This window comes from Oncorhynchus clarkii, chromosome 3, assembly GCF_045791955.1.
Source record: "Oncorhynchus clarkii lewisi isolate Uvic-CL-2024 chromosome 3, UVic_Ocla_1.0, whole genome shotgun sequence".
Classification (NCBI taxonomy): domain Eukaryota; kingdom Metazoa; phylum Chordata; class Actinopteri; order Salmoniformes; family Salmonidae; genus Oncorhynchus; species Oncorhynchus clarkii.
Window position 1 is genome coordinate 31,409,254 of NC_092149.1, and position 18,581 is coordinate 31,427,834.

Consider the following 18,581-nt stretch of genomic DNA (forward strand, 5'->3'; position numbering starts at 1 on the left):
TTATGATATGGTATTATAATGTCTGTATGTGTGCTCTTTGGCTTCAGTTGATGTATAACTTGACTTTCACTCCATTATGATGTGGATCTGCTGTCCAGGGTGACGGCGCCAGAAGATGGGAGCTCACTGACAACGTGATATTTCTGATTTCATTTCTCCTCTATCAATGAAGTCTGCACAGTCCAGAGTGGCCTTATACAATGATTAATAAACAAAAAGATTAGTCAAACACCTGTGAAGTTCCTTCTGACTGGATGAATTGTGTGGGATACCCTTTCTGTAGCTGAACACCGCTTTGGTTGACAGTCTTGCAAGAGGTTATTTTGTACACTGTTGTTGTAAAGAGGATAACAGCATATTGTCATGAAAAATTTATTTTATTCTTAAGAGTAAGAAAAATTTGATACAAAACAATTGCTTATTTCTACACTACCAGTCAAAAGTTTGGACAAGTTACTCATTCAAGGGTTTTTCTTTATTTTTATATTTTAGATTCTTCAAAGTAGCCACCGTTTGCCTTGATGACAGCTTTGTACACTTGGTATTCTCTCAACAAGCTTCATGAGGTAGTCACTTGGAAAGCATTTAAATTAACCAGTGTACCTTAAAAGTAAATTTGTGGAATTTCTTTCCTTCTTAATGAATTTGAGCCAATCAGTTGTGTTGTGACAAGATAGGGGTGGTATACAGAAGACAGCCCTATTTGGTACAATACCAAGTCCATATTATGGCAAGAACAGCTCAAATAAGCAGAGAAATGACAGTCCATCATTCCTTTAAGACATGAAGGTCAGTCAATACGGAACATTTCAAGAACTTCAAGAAAGTTTCTTCAAGTGCAGTCAGTCGCAAAAACCATCAAGCGCTATGATGAAACTGGCTCTTATGAGCACCGTCACAGGAAAGGAAGACTCAGTTACCTCTGCTGCAGAGAATACGTTCATTAGAGTTAACTGCACCTTTAGATTGAAGCCCAAATAAATTCTTCAGAGTTCAAGTAACAGAGACATCTCAACATCAACTGTTCAGAGGAGACTGCTTGAATCAGGCCTTTATGGTCAAATTGCTACAAAGAAACCACTACTAAAGGACACCAATAATAAGAAGAGACTTGCTTGAGCCAAGAAACATGAGCAATAGACATTAGACTGGTGGAAATCAGTCCTTTGGTCTGATGAGTCCAAATTTGAGATTTTTGGTTCCATCCGCCGTGTCTTTGTGAGACGCAGAGTTGGTGAACGGATGATCTCTGGATGTGTAGTTTCCATCGTGAAGCATGGAGGAGGATGTGTGATGTTGTGGGGGTGCTTTGCTGGTGACACAGATTTATTAACCAGACATTAACCAGCACGCCTACCACAGCATTCTGCAGCGATACGCCATCCCATCTGGTTTACGCTTAATGGGTCTATCATTTGTTTTTCCAACAGGACAATGATACAACACACCTCCAGGCTGTGTAAGGGCTATTTGACCAAGAAGGAGAGCAATGCTGCATCAGATGACCTGGCCTCCACAAGCACCCAAGCTCAACCCAATTAAGAAGGTTTGGATTGAGTTGGACTGCAGAGTGAAGGAAAAGCAACCAACAAGTGCTCAGCATATATGGGAACTCATTCAAGACTGTTTGAAAAACATTCATTCATTCCAGGTGAAGCTGGTTGAGAGAATGCCAAGAGTGTGCAAAGCTGTCAAAGGCTAAGGGTGGCTACTTTGAAGAATCTTAAATCTAAAATATATTTGGATTTGTTTAACACTTTTTTGGTTACTACATAATTCCATGTGTTATTTCATAGTGTTGATGTCTTCACTATTATTCTACGATGTCGAAAATAGTACAAATGAAGGAAAACCCTGGAATGAGTAGGTGTGCCCAACACTTTTGACTGGTACTGTATGTACACAGTCAAATGTATGATATTGAGCTAAAGAGACAACTGATTAGCAAACAGGGATAAGTTTCCCAAAACAAAAAGGTTTCAAAACCATTCAAAGATAGTTACTTGATTCCAGGTGCCTCTATACACTGTCACCTATCCAGATGAGCAACATTGTAACATGATGTAGCATTAGAAGAAGTGATAGTACTTTCAAGATCATCCCTAAATCCTTACTCAACCTTAACACACTCCAAGGTTTCCTTCTTACCAGTGCAAGACAACTTTTGTTGTTAATATATATATATTTTGGTCTCACGTAGTGGGATATTGTGTCGCTTTGTTTTTAGGCACAGTACGTCCGGTATAGTTTCACTGGACATTAGAATTCTTCCATTAGTTTATCCCACCTCCCAAATATACTCTTCCCCCTCTCCATAAACATGTCAGACTTTTGCAATGAAGGATGGAAGGAGAGTGACCAGAGTCAAATCAACTCCCAACTATTTCAGAAGCAGAGTCAAATCAATTCCCAACTATTTCACAACCTCTCAATAACTTACTTATGACTTGTTGTTAAACATCACATTCTCAAACTTGACTATCCTCCCTCCTTCAGTCTCTACCTCATTTTGCTCCCAAGTCTCCACTTCCCCATTCCTTTGCTCATAGCGGCGGATTCGCACCTTGCCCGTTGTGGGGAGTGGGCATGGGAGACCCTTTGGGGCCTCTTTGAAGAGAAGTTGTTTCATGACATCTTGACTGGGTTGAACCATGCCTGATGGAACCACCAGTGCATTACCCTGGTCTACCTTTGGAAGGGGAGATGGTGAGTTCTTGACTTCAGGCTTTGGAGAGGCTGCATGCTCCCATCTTGCCGGGGAAGGTGACCGCTGTACGGGTTGTGGTTGCAGTGTCGTCTTGACCTCAGTCATTGGCAAGGCTGCATGCTCCCATCTTGCCGGGGAAGGTGACCGCTGTACGAGTTGTGGTTGCAGTGTCGTCTTGACCTCAGTCATTGGCAAGGCTGCATTCTCCCATCTTGCCGGGGAAGGTGACCGCTGTATGGGTTGTGGTTGCAGTGTCATCTTGACCTCAGTCATTGGCAAGGCTGCATGCTCCCATCTTGCCGGGGAAGGTGACCACTGTACGGGTTGTGGTTGCAGTGTCATCTTGACCTCAGTCATTGGCAAGGCTGCATGCTCCCATCTTGCCGGGGAAGGTGACCGCTGTATGGGTTGTGGTTGCAGTGTCGTCTTGACCTCAATCTTTGGCAAGGCTGTGCACTCAGCTTTTTGTAGCTGGGTAGCATGAGGACGTGGCGATGTGTCTTTTACCTCAGTGTGAGGAAAGGGTGTCGGAAGATGTCCTCTTTGTTGCTCCCCGGTGTTGCCACCTCCCCCTGCCCTTCGCATCTCTGGCATGATCCCGGCCATGGTGGCTCGCACTGTGGGGTCGCTCTGCACCATCCTACAGACAGCATTACAGTACTGCTGTCCTTGGAGACTGAGGATCTCATAGATCATAGCCGGACAGACACTAGGGGTGTGCAGCCTGACTCTGGCACAGAGTTCAGCAATGATTTTACCCATAGCCCACACGTCTGAACGCTGGTCTCGTTGGCCCCGCCTCTGCAGGACCTCAGGGGAAGAGTAGGCCTCGTTGCCCATATCCACAGCAGAATTTAGGCCATTGCGGAAGAATTTGGCCAGCCCCATATCAATGATCACAGCTCTGTGAGTGTCATGCTCTACCTGGAAGAGATCATTTGAGAGGGGTGGAAAAATATTGTTTTATATCTAATCTAAGCATTTAGTGTGACAATGTCCTTTATTCCCAACAACAGATGAACTACTGCTTCTAAAGTCTTGCATCATTAATGAAGAACATTAAAACAACAAAAAACATTTTAATGCCTGTCTCACCATGATGTTCTCAGGCTTGAGGTCCTGATGGACGATATCTTTGCTGTGTAGGTGAAGTAGTCCTTCACACATGCCTGTGATGATGGTGGCCTTTACAGATGGAGTTAACTGTGGGAGATCAAAGGCTTTCATAATCAACTGATGAGTTAACTTGCACTTTTTTGTAATAGGTATGGAAGGCACCCTGAAAATCCTGTATGCTTAGATACTTATTTATCAAATATATTTAGAGTTTTTCTATGTGAACTTTCATCAACACTGTCACATGCATGTTTGGTGGCAGCAGTGGGATCCATAGGCCTACCTGTATTTGAGATTTTTGTGATTTGAAGATGGTTGTCTCCAGTTCTTCTCCAAATATGAACTCCATGGGGATGATCCACTTAGAGTCCTTGAGTGTTGGATTACCCAGAAGCTTCACTATGTTAGGATGAATTGCCTTACTGGAGTCCCAGGTCACAGAGAAAGTGTGAAAGAAAATGGTGAGAAAGGGTTATGAGGGCATTGGAGACTACAGACAGCACAACTAATCACTTCTGTAGTGACCTTCATCAGCACCCTCATCTTCACATGTATCCCAAAGTAAAGCAAAATCCAAGAAGAGATCATCTTTTCCCCCTTTGTTTCCCACTGGGCTCCCAAGTGGCGCAGCGGTCTAAGCCACTGCATCTCAGTGCTTGATGCGTCACTACAGACACCCTGGTTTGAATCTAGGCTGTATCACAACTCTCCGTGATTGGGAGTCCCATAGGGCTGCACACAATTGGCCCAGCGTCGTCCGGGTTTGGCTGTATAGGACGTCATTGTTCTTAACTGACTTGCCTAGTTAAATAAAGGTTAAATATATATATATATATTTTTATCATAGACACAAATGAGCTCACTTTAACACCAAAATGAGACACAGATCATTTTCTTATTTTTTAAAAATGTCTAGAAACAACCACATACACTATATATACAAAAGTATGTGGACACTCCATCAAATGAGTGGATTTGGCTTTTATTGTGAAGTGGAAATAACAACGGCTCAGACGAGAAGTGGTAGGCCTAACAAACTCACAGAACGGGACTTCCGAATGCTGAAGCGCGTAGTGTGTAAAAATCGTCTGTCCTCGGTTGCAACACTCACTACCGAGTTACAAACTGCATCTGGAAGCAATAGAATAACTGTTTGTCAGGAGCTTCATGAAATGGGTTTCCATGGCCGAGCAGCCGCACAAAAGCCTAAGATCACCATGCGCAGTGCCAAGCATTGACTGGAGTGGTTGGACTTGCCGCCATTGGACTCTGGAGCAGTGTAAACGTGTTCTCTGGAGTGATGATTCACGCTTCACCAGGACGAATGTGGGTTTGGCAGATGCCAAGAGAACACTACAGTACCTGCCCCAATGCATAGTGTCATCTGTAAAATTTGGTGGAAGAGGAATAATGGTCTGGGGCTGTTTTTCATGGTTTGGGCTAGGTCCCTTAGTTCCATTGAAGGGAAATCTTAACGTTACAGCATACAATGACATTCTAGATGATTCTGTGCTTTCCACCTTGTGGAAACAGTTTGGGGAAGGCCCTTTCTTGTTTCAGCATGACAATGCCCCCATGCACAAAGTGAGGTCCATACAGAAATGGTTCAACATCTAGTGGAAAGCCTTTTCAGAAGAGTGGAGGCTGTTATAGCAGCAAAGAGGGGACTAACTCCATATTAATGCCCATGATTTTAGAATTAGATTTTCGACGAGCAGGTGTCCACATACCTTTGGTTATGTCGTGTAGCTCATATTCGTTTCATTCAAATCAAAATAATATATCTAAATTATCTTAAATAATTGAATTCACCTGTACAGGTTTCCATGCATGAGACAATGAGATTACAGCTAGATCTGAAATAAAACTTGATTTGACTATATTATGACTGCAATGATTTGGATGCTCCTTCTCAAACATGTCTGTTTTCACATAATATTCTCATTGCTGCATTTTTTTGTGACCAACTGCTGCAACTGGCCCACAACCACATCACGTTCCGGCGGGATTTTTTAAATTTCAGTGCGAGTTATCTAGCTCACTAGAGATTCACTCACTGTAGTCTTTTCAATTGTCAAGCCTCTACACAATATTAGCTGTGATTTCAACGAGAAGACTTCAAAACTTTCAACAAAGTAGACTATTAAAAGACTTCAAAAAAACTGGGGTAAGGGAACAATGTACACAGTATATCTAAATGTTAGCTGGCTAACACTAGCTAATGTTATTCATATCATACAAATTCGTAACATATGTATTTTCAAATTTGTAACATATTGTATGAATTGCAAATTGCTAACGTTAGCTGTGTTTAGCTAGCTGGCTAATGTTAGTATAACAATATTTTCAACCCACTAGTTATGATTTAGATAACTAGCTAGCTACATTAACAAAATGTAACGTTAGCTAGGTAGATTCTTTGGCTCACCTTGACTAGCTAACTAACGTTAGTGTCCGAACAGCAAATGCTGTAAATTTAACTATTTATTAGCTAAAGTCACCTACTTAACTTAGCTTGCTACCAGAGATTAACATATTTTCTCAAACTAACGTTAGCTAGCTAGGTTATTTGCCAACTATCTAGCTAGCAAGCAAGCTAACTTGCTATATCAAACTGAGTAGCTATTAGGCTAGCAGCTAACCTTTTTTATTTTTTTAGATATAGCTAGCTAGGTGACTAATGTTAGCTAGGCTAGGGGTTAGGGGAAGGGTTAGCTAAAATGCTAAGTAGTTGCAAAGTTGACAATTTGCTAAAATGCTAATGTCTTCCGTGATGAGATTCAAACATGCAACCTTCAGGTTGTTAGAGGTTTGCGTTATACTCCTACCCATCAACCCCGACTAACCACCCTCATTTTGTTTTTGCCAGAAGTAACCTTCTGTCTTATGTAACCATACCAAACGTAACATATTCTAATTTGAGTGTCCTGGATTTACATTTACTATGTTGCGTCTAGTCTATGAGACCAGGCTGATAGACTGTGTATTCTTACCTCTGGAATCGTGAAATGTATAGCTAGCTAGTTAACAAGTGTCTATTTAGTGTTGATAATTTTAACTGTCAGTGCCAATATGTGTTTAGGCTAGTTCTTATGATAAACATTTACAATGCATCAGCTGCCAAACTAACAGGACTAAGGGGACTGCGGGAAAGCTGGGTAGCTAGAGACTAGAGAGGAGGAACAGAATGGCCTTTTTTACACGATGCATAGAGTTGTGTCATAGAGACATGAGAAATGATTGTACTCAATATCTTTGTACTGGAAAGTTTTTACATTTCTTTATATGACAACCTTGTCATATAGAGACAGTGATGGCCGCCTCACTTCGCGTTCCTAGGAAACTATGCAGTATTTTGTTTTTTTTATGTGTTATTTCTTACATTGTTACCCCAGGAAATATTAGGCTTTATTACATACAGTCGGGAGGAACTATTGGATATAAGAGCAACGTCAACTCACCAACATTACGACCAGGAATACGACTTTCCCGAAGCGGATCCTCTGTTTGGACAATGGATCAGATCCCACCCGGCGACCCAAAACAACGGCGCAGCAGAAGGGGCAGACGAAGCGGTCTTCTGGTCAGGCTCCGTAGACGGGTGCACCGCTCCAGAGCATACTACTCGCCAATGACCAGTCTCTTGACAACAAGGTAGACGAAATCCGAGCAAGGGTTGCCTTCCAGAGAGACATCAGAGACTGTAACGTTCTTTGTTTCACGGAAACATGGCTCACTCGGGATACGCCATCAGAGTCGGTACAGCCACCTGGCTTCTTCACGCATTGTGCCGACAGAAACAAACATCTCTCTGGTAAGAAGAGCGGGGATGTATGCCTTATGATTAACGAGACGTGGTGTGATCATCACAACATACAGGAACTCAAGTCCTTTTGTTCACCTGACCTATAATTCCTTACAATCAAATGCCGACCGCATTATCTACCAAGAGAATTCTCTTTGCTCATAATCACAGTCGTGTATAGCGAAGCGAAGGTAACTGACCTAAATGACTATCGCCCCGTAGCACTCACTTCCGTAATCATGAAGTGCTCTGAGAGACTAGTCAAGGACCATATCACCTCCACCCTACCTGACACCCTAGACCCACTCCAATAGGTCCACAGACGACACTACAGTGGTAGGCTTGATTACCAACAATGACGAGACGGCCTACAGGGAGGAGGTGTGTTGTCAGGGAAATAACCTCACACTCAATGTCAACAAAACAACAGAGATGATTGTGGACTTCAGGAAACAGCAGAGGGAGCAGCCCCCTATCCACATCGACGGGACAGTAGTGAAGAAGGTGGAAGGTTCCTCGGCGTACACATCACGGACAAACTGAAATGGTCCACCCACACAGACAGCGTGGTGAAGGAGGTGCAGCAGTGCTTCAGGAGGCTGAAGAAATTTGTCGTCACCAAAAGCACTCAAACTTTTACAGATGCACAATCGAGAGCATCCTGTCGGGCTGCATCACCGCCTGGTACGGCAACTGCTCTGCCCACAACCGTAAGACTCTCCAGGGGGTATTGAGGTCAGCACAACGCATCACCGGGGGCAAACTACCTGCCCTCCAGGACACCTACACCACCCGATGTCACAGGAAGGCCAAAAAGATCATCAAGGACGACAACAACCCGAGTCACTTTCTGTTCACCCCGCTATCATCCATAAGGCGAGGTCAGTACAGGTGCATCAAAGCTGGGACCGAGACTGAAAAACAGTGGCTGCAGTGGCTGCTGCCAACATACTGACTCATTTCTAGCCACTTTTAATAATGAAAAATTGATGTAATAAATGTATCACTAGCCACTTTAAAACAATGCAACTTTAATAATGTTTACATACTCATCTCATATGTAGATACTGTACTTTATACCATCTACTGCATCTTGCCTATGCCGTTCGGCCATCGCTCATTCATATATTTTTATGTACATATTTTTTTTCATTCCTTTACACTTGTGTGTATAAGGTAGTTGTTATGAAATTGTTAAGTTAGATTACTTGTTAGATATTACTGCATGGTCGGAACTAGAAGCACAAGCATTTCACTACACTCTCATTAACATCTGCCAACCATGTGTATGTGACAAATAAAGTTATATATATTTTTATAGACATGTTTGTCTGTGTGAGAGTGTGTGTATCTGCAGGCCAGTAGAGGAAGAAGTATTATGACCTGATGACTGTGCCTACAGGAGGCCCTGACCTGAGGCTTATCACAACCATCATTTTCATGTAATATTTATGATTTACCTTTATGGTCCCTCATGCTTGAGACTCATTGCCTGCTTTTGTGTAATGTATCTACCTAATCCGCTCTTCTCATTGTTTCTGTGCAGTCTTCAGATATCAGGCGGAAGCTGTCCTCTGAGATAGCTGGCTTGGCAGCAGGGATGCTAGCACTTAACCCCAGATGCACCAGCCCCTGCTCTGTGGACACGAGCTTCAGTTAACAGCATCTAGACACACCCCCCTCCTCCATGGGGGAACCCTACACCCCAGGCTCCTCTGCTTCCTCCCTGGGAAAAGGAACGCACTACTACACACCTCACTCCTGGACTCCGTTGTCACAGGACTCGGGCTACTCTGTTGCCAGGTCAGTCCGTCATGTCACCACACATGAAGTTCCCTCAGGAAATAAAGGTTATTTGAATTGAAACACCCTACACCCTGTTGGGGTGACATTGAGTCTATGGAATATAATAATACAAATATAACATTAGGCTATAAACATGCATAACAGTAGTCTAGAAAATCCGATCCTGGGCAAGTGACTAGGGTCTGATTTCAATGTCGGACTATTTTGGCATCTTTGATAAGGGATATTTTTTCCGGGTGGGTCCTCTTCAGACAGACAACTCTCCCAACAAATCACCAGGCAAACCAAAGTCTCTCCTTCCAGACTCACATTAAGCATCTCCATTCCAAAATTAAATCTAGAATCGGCTTCCTATTTGGCAACAAAGCATCCTTCACTCATGCTGCCAAACATACCCTCGTCAAACTGACTATCCTGCCGATCCTTGACTTCGGCGATGGCATTTACAAAATAGCCTCCAACACTCTACTCAGCAAATTCGATGCAGTCTATCACAGTGCCATCCGTTTAGTCACCAAAGTGACTATACTACCCACCACTGTGACCTGTATGCTCTCGTATGCTCTTGATGGCTGGCCCTCGCTTAATATTTGTTACCAAACCCCCTGGCTCCAGGTCATCTATAAGTCTTTGCTAGGTAAAGCCCTGCCTAATCTCAGCTCACTGGTCACCATAGCAGCATGTGCTCCAGCAGGTATATTTCACTGGTCACCCCCAAAGCCAATTCCTCCTTTGGCTGCCTTTCCTTCCAGTTCTCTGCTGCCAATGACTGGATCGAATTGCAAAAATCACTGAAGCTAGAGACTCTCCCTCACTAACTTTAAGCACCAGCTGTCAGAGCAGCTCACATATCACTGCACATAGCCCATCTGTAAATAGCCCATCCAACTACCTCATCCCCATACTGTTATTTATTTTTGCTCCTTTGCACCCCAGTATCTCTACTTGCACATCTATCACTCCAGTGTTTATTTGCTAAACTGTAATTATTTCACAACTATGACCTATTTATTGCCCTACGTCATTTGCACACACTGTATATACACACCATTTATATTGTGTTATTGACTGTATGTTTGTTAATTCCATGTTTAACACTGTTGTCGTTTGTGTCGCACTGATTTGCTTTATCTTGGCCAGGTCACAGTTGTAAATGAGAACTTGTTCTCAACTAGCCTACCTGGTTAAATAAAGGTGAAATAAAAATAATACAATAAAAAAAAGTTTGCAGGCAAAACCTTTGCTGTGGTTTTACTGAAGATAGTTGATGAAAACTAGCCACTTGTGAAATGCATTCATTAAAAATAACCTCTGATCTCCATCTTGCTAGCTACTATTTTATCCAAGCAGATATAGTGACCTAGTTCCTCTATGCCAAACGCATGTTCTATTACATACAGACGCTGTTAAGTTAGAGCATGGAACGATGTGCGCTGAGAGTCGGGAAGCAAGTTCAGGGAGTGAGTGTTTTAATAAATAAACACAACGTAAGACAAATTAATAAACACGAACAACGCACAGACATGACACAGGAACAATAACGCCTGGGGAAGGAACTAAAGGGAGTGACATATAAAGGAAGGTAATCAGGGAAGTGATGGATTCCAGGTGAGTCTGATGCACAGGTGCGCGTAACGATGGTGACAGGTGTGCGCCATAACGAGCAGCCTGGTGACCTAGAGGCCGGAGAGGGAGTACATGTGAAAATACACCCTCCCCGACGCGCTGCTCTAGCCGCAGAACGCCGACCAAAATGACGATCCCGGGGATCCGGAGCGGACCGGTCACCTCTGCTGAGGTGCTGGAAACCTATCAATCTGGCTGAGCAGGGAGCATGTCGACCTAGAGTGCCGGAGAGTAAGCATACGTGACGGTACCCCCTCCCCGGCGCGTTCGGCTCCAGCCGCAGGTGGCCAACCAAAGGGACGACCCCGGGGATCAGGAGCGGACCGTCACCCCTGCTGATGCACGGTAACCTGACAAACCGACTGAGGCACAAGAGCCGGCGGAGGCAGGGGAGCCTGGCGGAGGCAGGGGAGGCAGGGCAAGCCTGGCGGAGGCAGGGGAGGCAGGGGAGCCTGGCGGAGGCAGGGGAGCATGGTGGAGCCTGGCGAGCCGGCGGAGGGATGAAAGATTGTAGTGGCTCCCAGACCCGACGTCATTCCACCTGACACAAAAAACACACTCCCTGATGCTTCCCTTAGGTGTGGCGTTATTCTGTGACGATGTGTGCTGAGAGTCGGGAAGCAAGTTCAGGGAGTGTGTTTTTTAATAAATAAGCACACCATAATACAAAATAAGAACCATAAATGCAGACATGACACATAAACAATAACGCCTGGGGAAGGAACCAAAGGGAGTGACATATAAAGGGAAGGTAATCAGGGAAGGGATGGAGTCCAAGGGAGTCTGATGATAAACAGGTGAGCGTAATGATGGTGACACATGTGCGCCATAACGAGCAGCCTGTTGACCTAGAGGCCGGAGAGGGAGCACGTGACAGAGCATTTGTATTCCCACCACTCGCACCACTCAGAGTGAGAGAGAGGGGAGAAGGTCTACAGATGAGACAGCCTGGGCTCCAGAGACCACGGCAGACACCGTAACCACCACTCACACAACAACAGCAGCTACCACAGTCATATACAGTTTGTGAATAGCGTGAGTTAAAATTCAGTGTTATAGTGATACAAGATGTGGATATCAGTGATAAAAAAGTTCTGCAGTAGTATCGTGATACTTTCACATGCTGTAACGTCTGCTTCCCAACTCACACTCTCAAACACACAGATCCCTGAACGCAGCTCACTCTCCAGATCCCAATCACCTGAATTCTGATCACCTGTTCACACACCTGTATGTCATTTACACACATTATTTAGTTCAGTTCATAATACCCCATCATTGTGAGGTATTGTTTTTGTACACATTCTAGTCAGAGCGCTGTTTAATTCCATATTAGTCCTCCTGTGTGTCGTAGTTTTTGGCCATCCTCACTGACAAGGTTTTTGGCCTGTTGACCTTCTGCCTGTCCCTGGACCCTGCCACCTCCTGTGTTTTCCTCCTGCGTCTCCCATCATACTCATTACACATGCATTGTTTTGTGGGTAATATTTTGGCATCAGGGCAACCCTAATAGTAATAAAGCTAAGCATCAATACAGTTAAATATCGGGATATAATCTTTGACGCTATATTGTATCGTTTTGACTGTCGCAATATAATTCTGTGCGCTAGTTGGCTGTACCTGCACCAAAACTCCAGTATTTTTCCTTCATTGGGTGTTCTCCCTCTTCTTTTTAAAAAGGGAGCCAATTTTTTCTCAACACTTATTTCCGTGACTGATCAAAACTTGTTTTCGCATGGCTCTCATCTCTCTGCAGCAGACATATGGTTGGTGAGCAATATGTTTGGAATATCGAATCGAAATAAAATCTCAGTATGGAATTACAATACATATAGAATAGTGAGAATCGCAAAAACATATCGTATCACGATAATATTGTATCATGAGGTCCCTGGCAATTCCCAGCCCTAATCCCTATAAATTATGTAATTTAATTTGGGTTAATCTGCATTTCAGGTGAACCCCAGGTCCATTTTGACACATGTAAGATGTTTACAATCATCTGTTCAAGTGTTCACGGGTTAGTGATGACACCTTCAATTTCAGACTTCAGTATTTATACAGAGTTTCGCTAAGTGTGAAGTTGGTACAGTTTGTACCAGTTATGAGCTGGTAGGTGCTGACTGACAACTTTTTAGACAGCTCCCCCAGGCATTTTGCAGGGAGTTTTCCACTTTGGCTCTGTCTAAATAGGGTGGCGAAGCGTTTGTGGTTTACCCAATAAATTACTGGGAGCCGTATATAGTGTTTGACTCTATTTTTAAATAGCATACAGTTTACTTGCCGTCAGTCAGCACCTCTACCAACTTTTTTTATTGTGTGCACCAGCTCATGTTTTTATATGGGGTTAATGACAGCACTTTCAATTTCACACCTATTTTAGAGAAGGCCATATTTGGACTATTTTGATATTTTGCAAGCAATACTATTTTGTATTAAAAGCAATCTAACCTCTTCCCAGTCATTATCTTTGTATGTTTGACAATGTATAAAACAACCCCATTAAACATTAAAAGTTGTTAACATTTAAGGAATCTGTTGTTGTGATACTTGAATGTGTTTAATGCATGCACATTTTTATAATGCATCTCCTTAATGCTCAAAAAGGCATTTCTGGTGCAATAAATTAGCTCATGAGGATACAATGATAAGATCTCATCTATTTCTCATGCTTCTCAAGTGGAAGTCTCAATCCGAGCTCATTTGTCTCAAGAAAGTTTCAAGAATGAATTCTCTTAGGAGAAACAGTTCAGATAAATGATACAAAATTGAGATCTCCCATATTTCTACAGAGATGAAAAAAAGACCACTGAGCAAAATACTTTCACTCTGGGCTGATATCACCATTTAGCAACCTACCATGTCTGTCATACTCACTTGTATACTTGACACTCTCTCTCCAGGTCTCTCCTATTGATTAAGTGTTGTGGCACCTTCTTGATTGCAGCCCAGGTGTCATTGTACTTCTCCCTGTAGATCTTCCCAAAGCAGCCAGCAGCAAGAGTTTTGGTGGAATACTCCATCTAGGGGGTTTGGTGGGCAGTGGGGTCAAGATCCGATAGAAATGTGACCAAAAACTACTAAAGCATTGACCTCTGCATAACAATTGTTATAGTACTATTGTAAGGTTAAAGTACACCCTACAAAGTCAATTCTCTCAAAGTTACAAAGACAAAGAGAGAATTCCAAAGAAAATCATGGAGTGGATGAGAAGGGTGTGTCTGTTGACTACAAACTAAAGCAAACAATGTTGCAACTGTAGAACAGAGAAATTCTACAGACAGTGGCCGTGTCCGAATAGCCTACCCATACTTGCGTCCTAAATAGTAGGTTGTTTGAGTATGTGAAAAAAATAAAGTTTAATAGTATGCAACATTTCAAAAATCAAGTATGTTTTAAATGCCCGGATGTCATTCTCAGTTTGGCTTTGACAACTGCTGAACAATTAGATATACGCATGGTGGAAAAAGTACCCAATTGTCATAATTGAGTAAAAGTAAAGATACCTTAATAGAAAATGACTCAAGTAAAAGTCCAGCAAAATACTACTTGAGTAAAAGTATGAATGTACCTGGTTTTAAATGAACTTGCGAGGGGTGGGGGTGTGTCAATTTGTCAATAACAGCTGGTGCGCAATGTCTAATATTAAAGAAATCTCGAGTTATTGCTCGCCTGAGGTAGAGTACCTCATGATAAGCTGTAGACCACACTATCTACAAAGAGTGTTTTCATCTATATTATTCGTAGCCGACTATTTACCACCACAAACTGATGCTGGCACTAAGACCGCTCTCAACGAGCTGTAAAAGGCCATAAGCAAACAAGAAAATGCTCATCCAGAAGCAGCACTCCTAGTGGCCAGGGACTTTAATGCAGGCAAACTTAAATCCGTTTTACCTAATTTCTACCAGCATGTCACATGTGCAACCTGAGAAAAGAATACTCTTAGCCACCTTTACTCCACACACAGAGACGCATACAAAGCTCTCCCTTGCCGTCCAATTGGTTAACATGAATATAATTCTATCCTCTTGATTCCTGCTTACAAGTAAAAACTAAAGTAGGAAGTACCAGTGACTAGCTCAATACGGAAGTGGTCAGATGAAGTCGATGCTACGCTACAGGACTGTTTTGCTAGTACAGACTGGAATATGTTCCGTTGTTTATCCAATGACATTGAGGAGTATACCACCTTAGTCACCGGCTTCATCAATAAGTGCATAGACGACATTGTCCCCACAGTGACCGTGTGTACATATCCCAACCAGAAGCCATGGATTACAGGCAACATCTGCACCGAGCTAAAGGCTAGATCTGCCCGCTTTCAAGGAGTGGGACACTAATCCGGACGCTTATAAGAAACATGAGACATGAATGAATGGATGGATGGGCAAGACAAAATATTAAAGTGCCTTTGAAAGGGGTATGTTAGTAGGTGCCAGGCGCACTGGTTTGAGTGTGTCAAGAACGGCAACACTACACTCAACAGTTTCCCATGTGAATTAAGAATGGTCCACCACCCCAAATACATCCAGCCAATTTGACACAACTGTGGAAAGTATTGGAGTTAACATGGGCCAGCATCCCTACACATTGTAGAGTCCACGCCCCAACGAATTGAAGCTGTTCTGAGGGCAAAAGGGGGTGCAACTTAATAGTAGGAAGGTGTTCCTAATGTTGTGTACACTCAGTGGAGATTAGACAGAGACATAGCAAGACATAAATTATGTATAGGAGGAAAGCTGTCTGAGGGACAGCCATCAAGATAGGTAAATACCTTTCAGCGACCATTTGTGGCCAGCCATCAAATATAATGTGACCCCTACTTCTGTTCCCAACACTACAATTATTTGAAAAGATTTGATGTTGGGAGTGACAACGCATTACAATAATAAATTCATAGCTCATGCTATTTAAGCAAAAGAGCGAATTGCTAAACTATGAGCATGTACAGTGTCTTCAGAAAATATTCATACCATTTGACTTATTCCACATTTTGTTGTTACAGCCTGAAATCAAAATGAATAAAATTGTACAAAATTCTTACCCATCTACACACACAATAGCCCATAATTACAAAGTTAAAACATTTTTAATTTTGCAAATGTATTGAAAATGAAATACAGAAATACATATCTCATTAGCAAGAGTACTCACACCCCTTAGTCAATACTTTGTAGAAAGCATTTGGCAGCGATTATAATTTTTTGTAAAAAAACAAAAACATTTAACCTTATTTAACTAGGCAAGTCAGTTGAGAACAAATTCTTATTTACAATGACGGCCTACCCTGGCCAAACCTGGAGGGCGCTGGGCCAATTGCGGGCTATGCACTATGGGACTCCCCATCACAGCCGGATGTGATACAGCCTAGATACGAACCAGGGTGTCTGTAGTGACGCCTCAAGCACTGAGATGCCGTGCCTTGAGGCGTCACTAGTGTGAGTCTTTCTGGGTAAGTCTAAGAGCTTTCCATACATGGATTGTGCAACATTTGCCCATTATTCTTTTCAAAATTCTTCAAGCTCTGCCAAATTGGTTGTTGATCATTGCTAGACAACCATTTTCAGGTCTTGCCATAGATTTGCAAGTAGATTTAATTAAGTCAAAACTGTAACTTGGCCACTCACTGTCTTCTTGGTAAGCAACTCCAGTGTAGATCTGGTCTTGTGTTTTAGGTTATTGTTCTGCTGCAATTACAAGCATACCCATAACATGATGCAGCCACCACTATGCTTGAAAATATGGAGAGTGGTACTCAGTAATGTGTTGTATTGGATTTACCCTGAACAAAAAGTTAATTGCTTTGCCACATCTTTTGCAGTATTACTTTAGTGCCTTCTTGCAAACAGGATTCACATTTTGGAATATGTTTTACTCTGTACAGACTTCCTTCTTTTAACTCTGTCAATTAGGTTAGTATTGTGGAGTAATTACAATGTTGTTGATCCATCCTTAGTTTTCTCCCATCCTAGCCATTCAACTCTGTAATTGTTTTAAAGTCAGTACATGCAACCTATTATGTGACTTGTTAAACATATATTTACTCCTGAACTTAATTTAGGCTTGCCATAACAAAGGGGTTGAATAGTTGACAAGACATTTCAGATTTTCATTTTTTTTTTATTGCAAAAAACATTGATATTATGAGGTATTGTGTGTAGGCCAGTGAATAAAAATCTAAATTGTATCCAATTTAAATTCAGAGTGTAACACAACAAAATGTAGAAAAAGTCAAGCGGGGTGAATACTTTCTGAAGGCACTGTAAATATACAGGAATGAAAATTACTTTTTCCCCCCAGCAATGTGCAGCTCCCCTGACATAGCCTTTACACTATTGGCCACATTGGGCAAATTACGCTGACACCTCTAGAAACCAGATATACATGTTTTTTTAATGCCTCATGATAGGCAATAACATTTTGCAATCCTCTCGAGTAGCTACTTACATTTCATTGGATATTGATACAACATATTCATATAAAATCACAATTTCCTTTGTTCTACTTTAAAAAGGAAAGTTGATTAACTTAATGCTTGTTATAAATGGGAAGTTAATCAAATACAGTTTATATCTTAAAAAAGAAAATAATCTTACCTCTACCTCAGTCAGTTTAGTTCAGGAATGGCTGCTGTCTTGCTGTGTCAGGTTTAAACATGAGAGAACACAGTTGTCTGTGTTTTTTACCTCTCCTCTGCCCCACCCCTAAAGTATTAACGCCCCTTTATCTGGTGTCATACTGTGATGAAACAGTGGGACAGCTTGTAAGAAAAGACATGTCCAAATAATTAACTAATTGCTCATACCTGCTCCTGCTTGCTAAACTCTGCTCGGGACTCTGATATAAGGCAGAGAAACTGATATAAGGCAGGGCCGAGAGCGCAGGCAGGTCTTGGCGGGGGAGCTGGTGCTTTGATGTATATTGTGTTTTGTAACCCTTGCAAGTATCCGCAGTTCAAGTTTTTTAGGGTGTCTGCTGGTGTGTTCCATAACGAGCCTTTCAAAGCACTTCAGGATTAGATGCGAGGGCCACAGAGTGGTAATCATTGTGGCAAGAAGCCTTAGAGTTCTTGGGAACAGGAATGATGGCAGTCATTTTAAGATGTTGGGATTACAGACTGGGACACGGAGAGGTTGAAAATGACCATGAATATGCCTTCCAGCTGATCTGTGAATGTGCTGAGAACTCGCCCTGGAATACTCTCTGGCCCACGGCCTTGCCAGTGTTGATCTCATTAAAGAACTTAAATCACGTCGGCCTCGAAGTGCGAGATCAGTCCTCTGGGTCGGTGGGGGCCCTCATGCACAGTACAGTGTTAATGTCTAATCATGCATAAAATGCATAGAGTTTTTCTGGAAGAGAGGCATTGTTGGGTAGACCATAGCTGCGTCTTCCTTTGTAATCCGTAATGGACTATAGCCCCTGCAACATTCGGCGGGTGTCAGTGCCTGTGTAGTATGGTTCCACCTTATTCCTATTTTGACCTTTTGCTTGTTTAATGACTCTGCGGAGGTCATA

At 42.5% G+C, this 18,581-nt stretch overlaps 1 protein-coding gene across 2 annotated transcripts; it reads right to left on the bottom strand.

The window, feature by feature from the left end:
• Nucleotides 1–358: 358 nt before the first annotated feature.
• On the bottom strand, nucleotides 359–17,747 carry LOC139393167 (uncharacterized). Of its 2 annotated transcripts, none has more exons than XM_071141569.1 (5): nucleotides 17,660–17,747; nucleotides 13,938–14,083; nucleotides 4,107–4,245; nucleotides 3,803–3,910; nucleotides 359–3,631 (listed from the first exon to the last, which is right to left on the bottom strand). In XM_071141569.1, the coding sequence occupies exons 2-5, from the start codon at nucleotides 14,081–14,083 to the stop codon at nucleotides 2,441–2,443; spliced, it is 1,584 nt and encodes a 527-aa protein (XP_070997670.1). In that variant the 5' UTR covers nucleotides 17,660–17,747; the 3' UTR covers nucleotides 359–2,440. The 2 variants fall into 2 exon arrangements, with proteins under 2 accessions (XP_070997670.1, XP_070997678.1); XM_071141577.1 differs by having other exon boundaries at nucleotides 17,666–17,720.
• Between the last annotated feature and the right edge of the window lie 834 nt (nucleotides 17,748–18,581).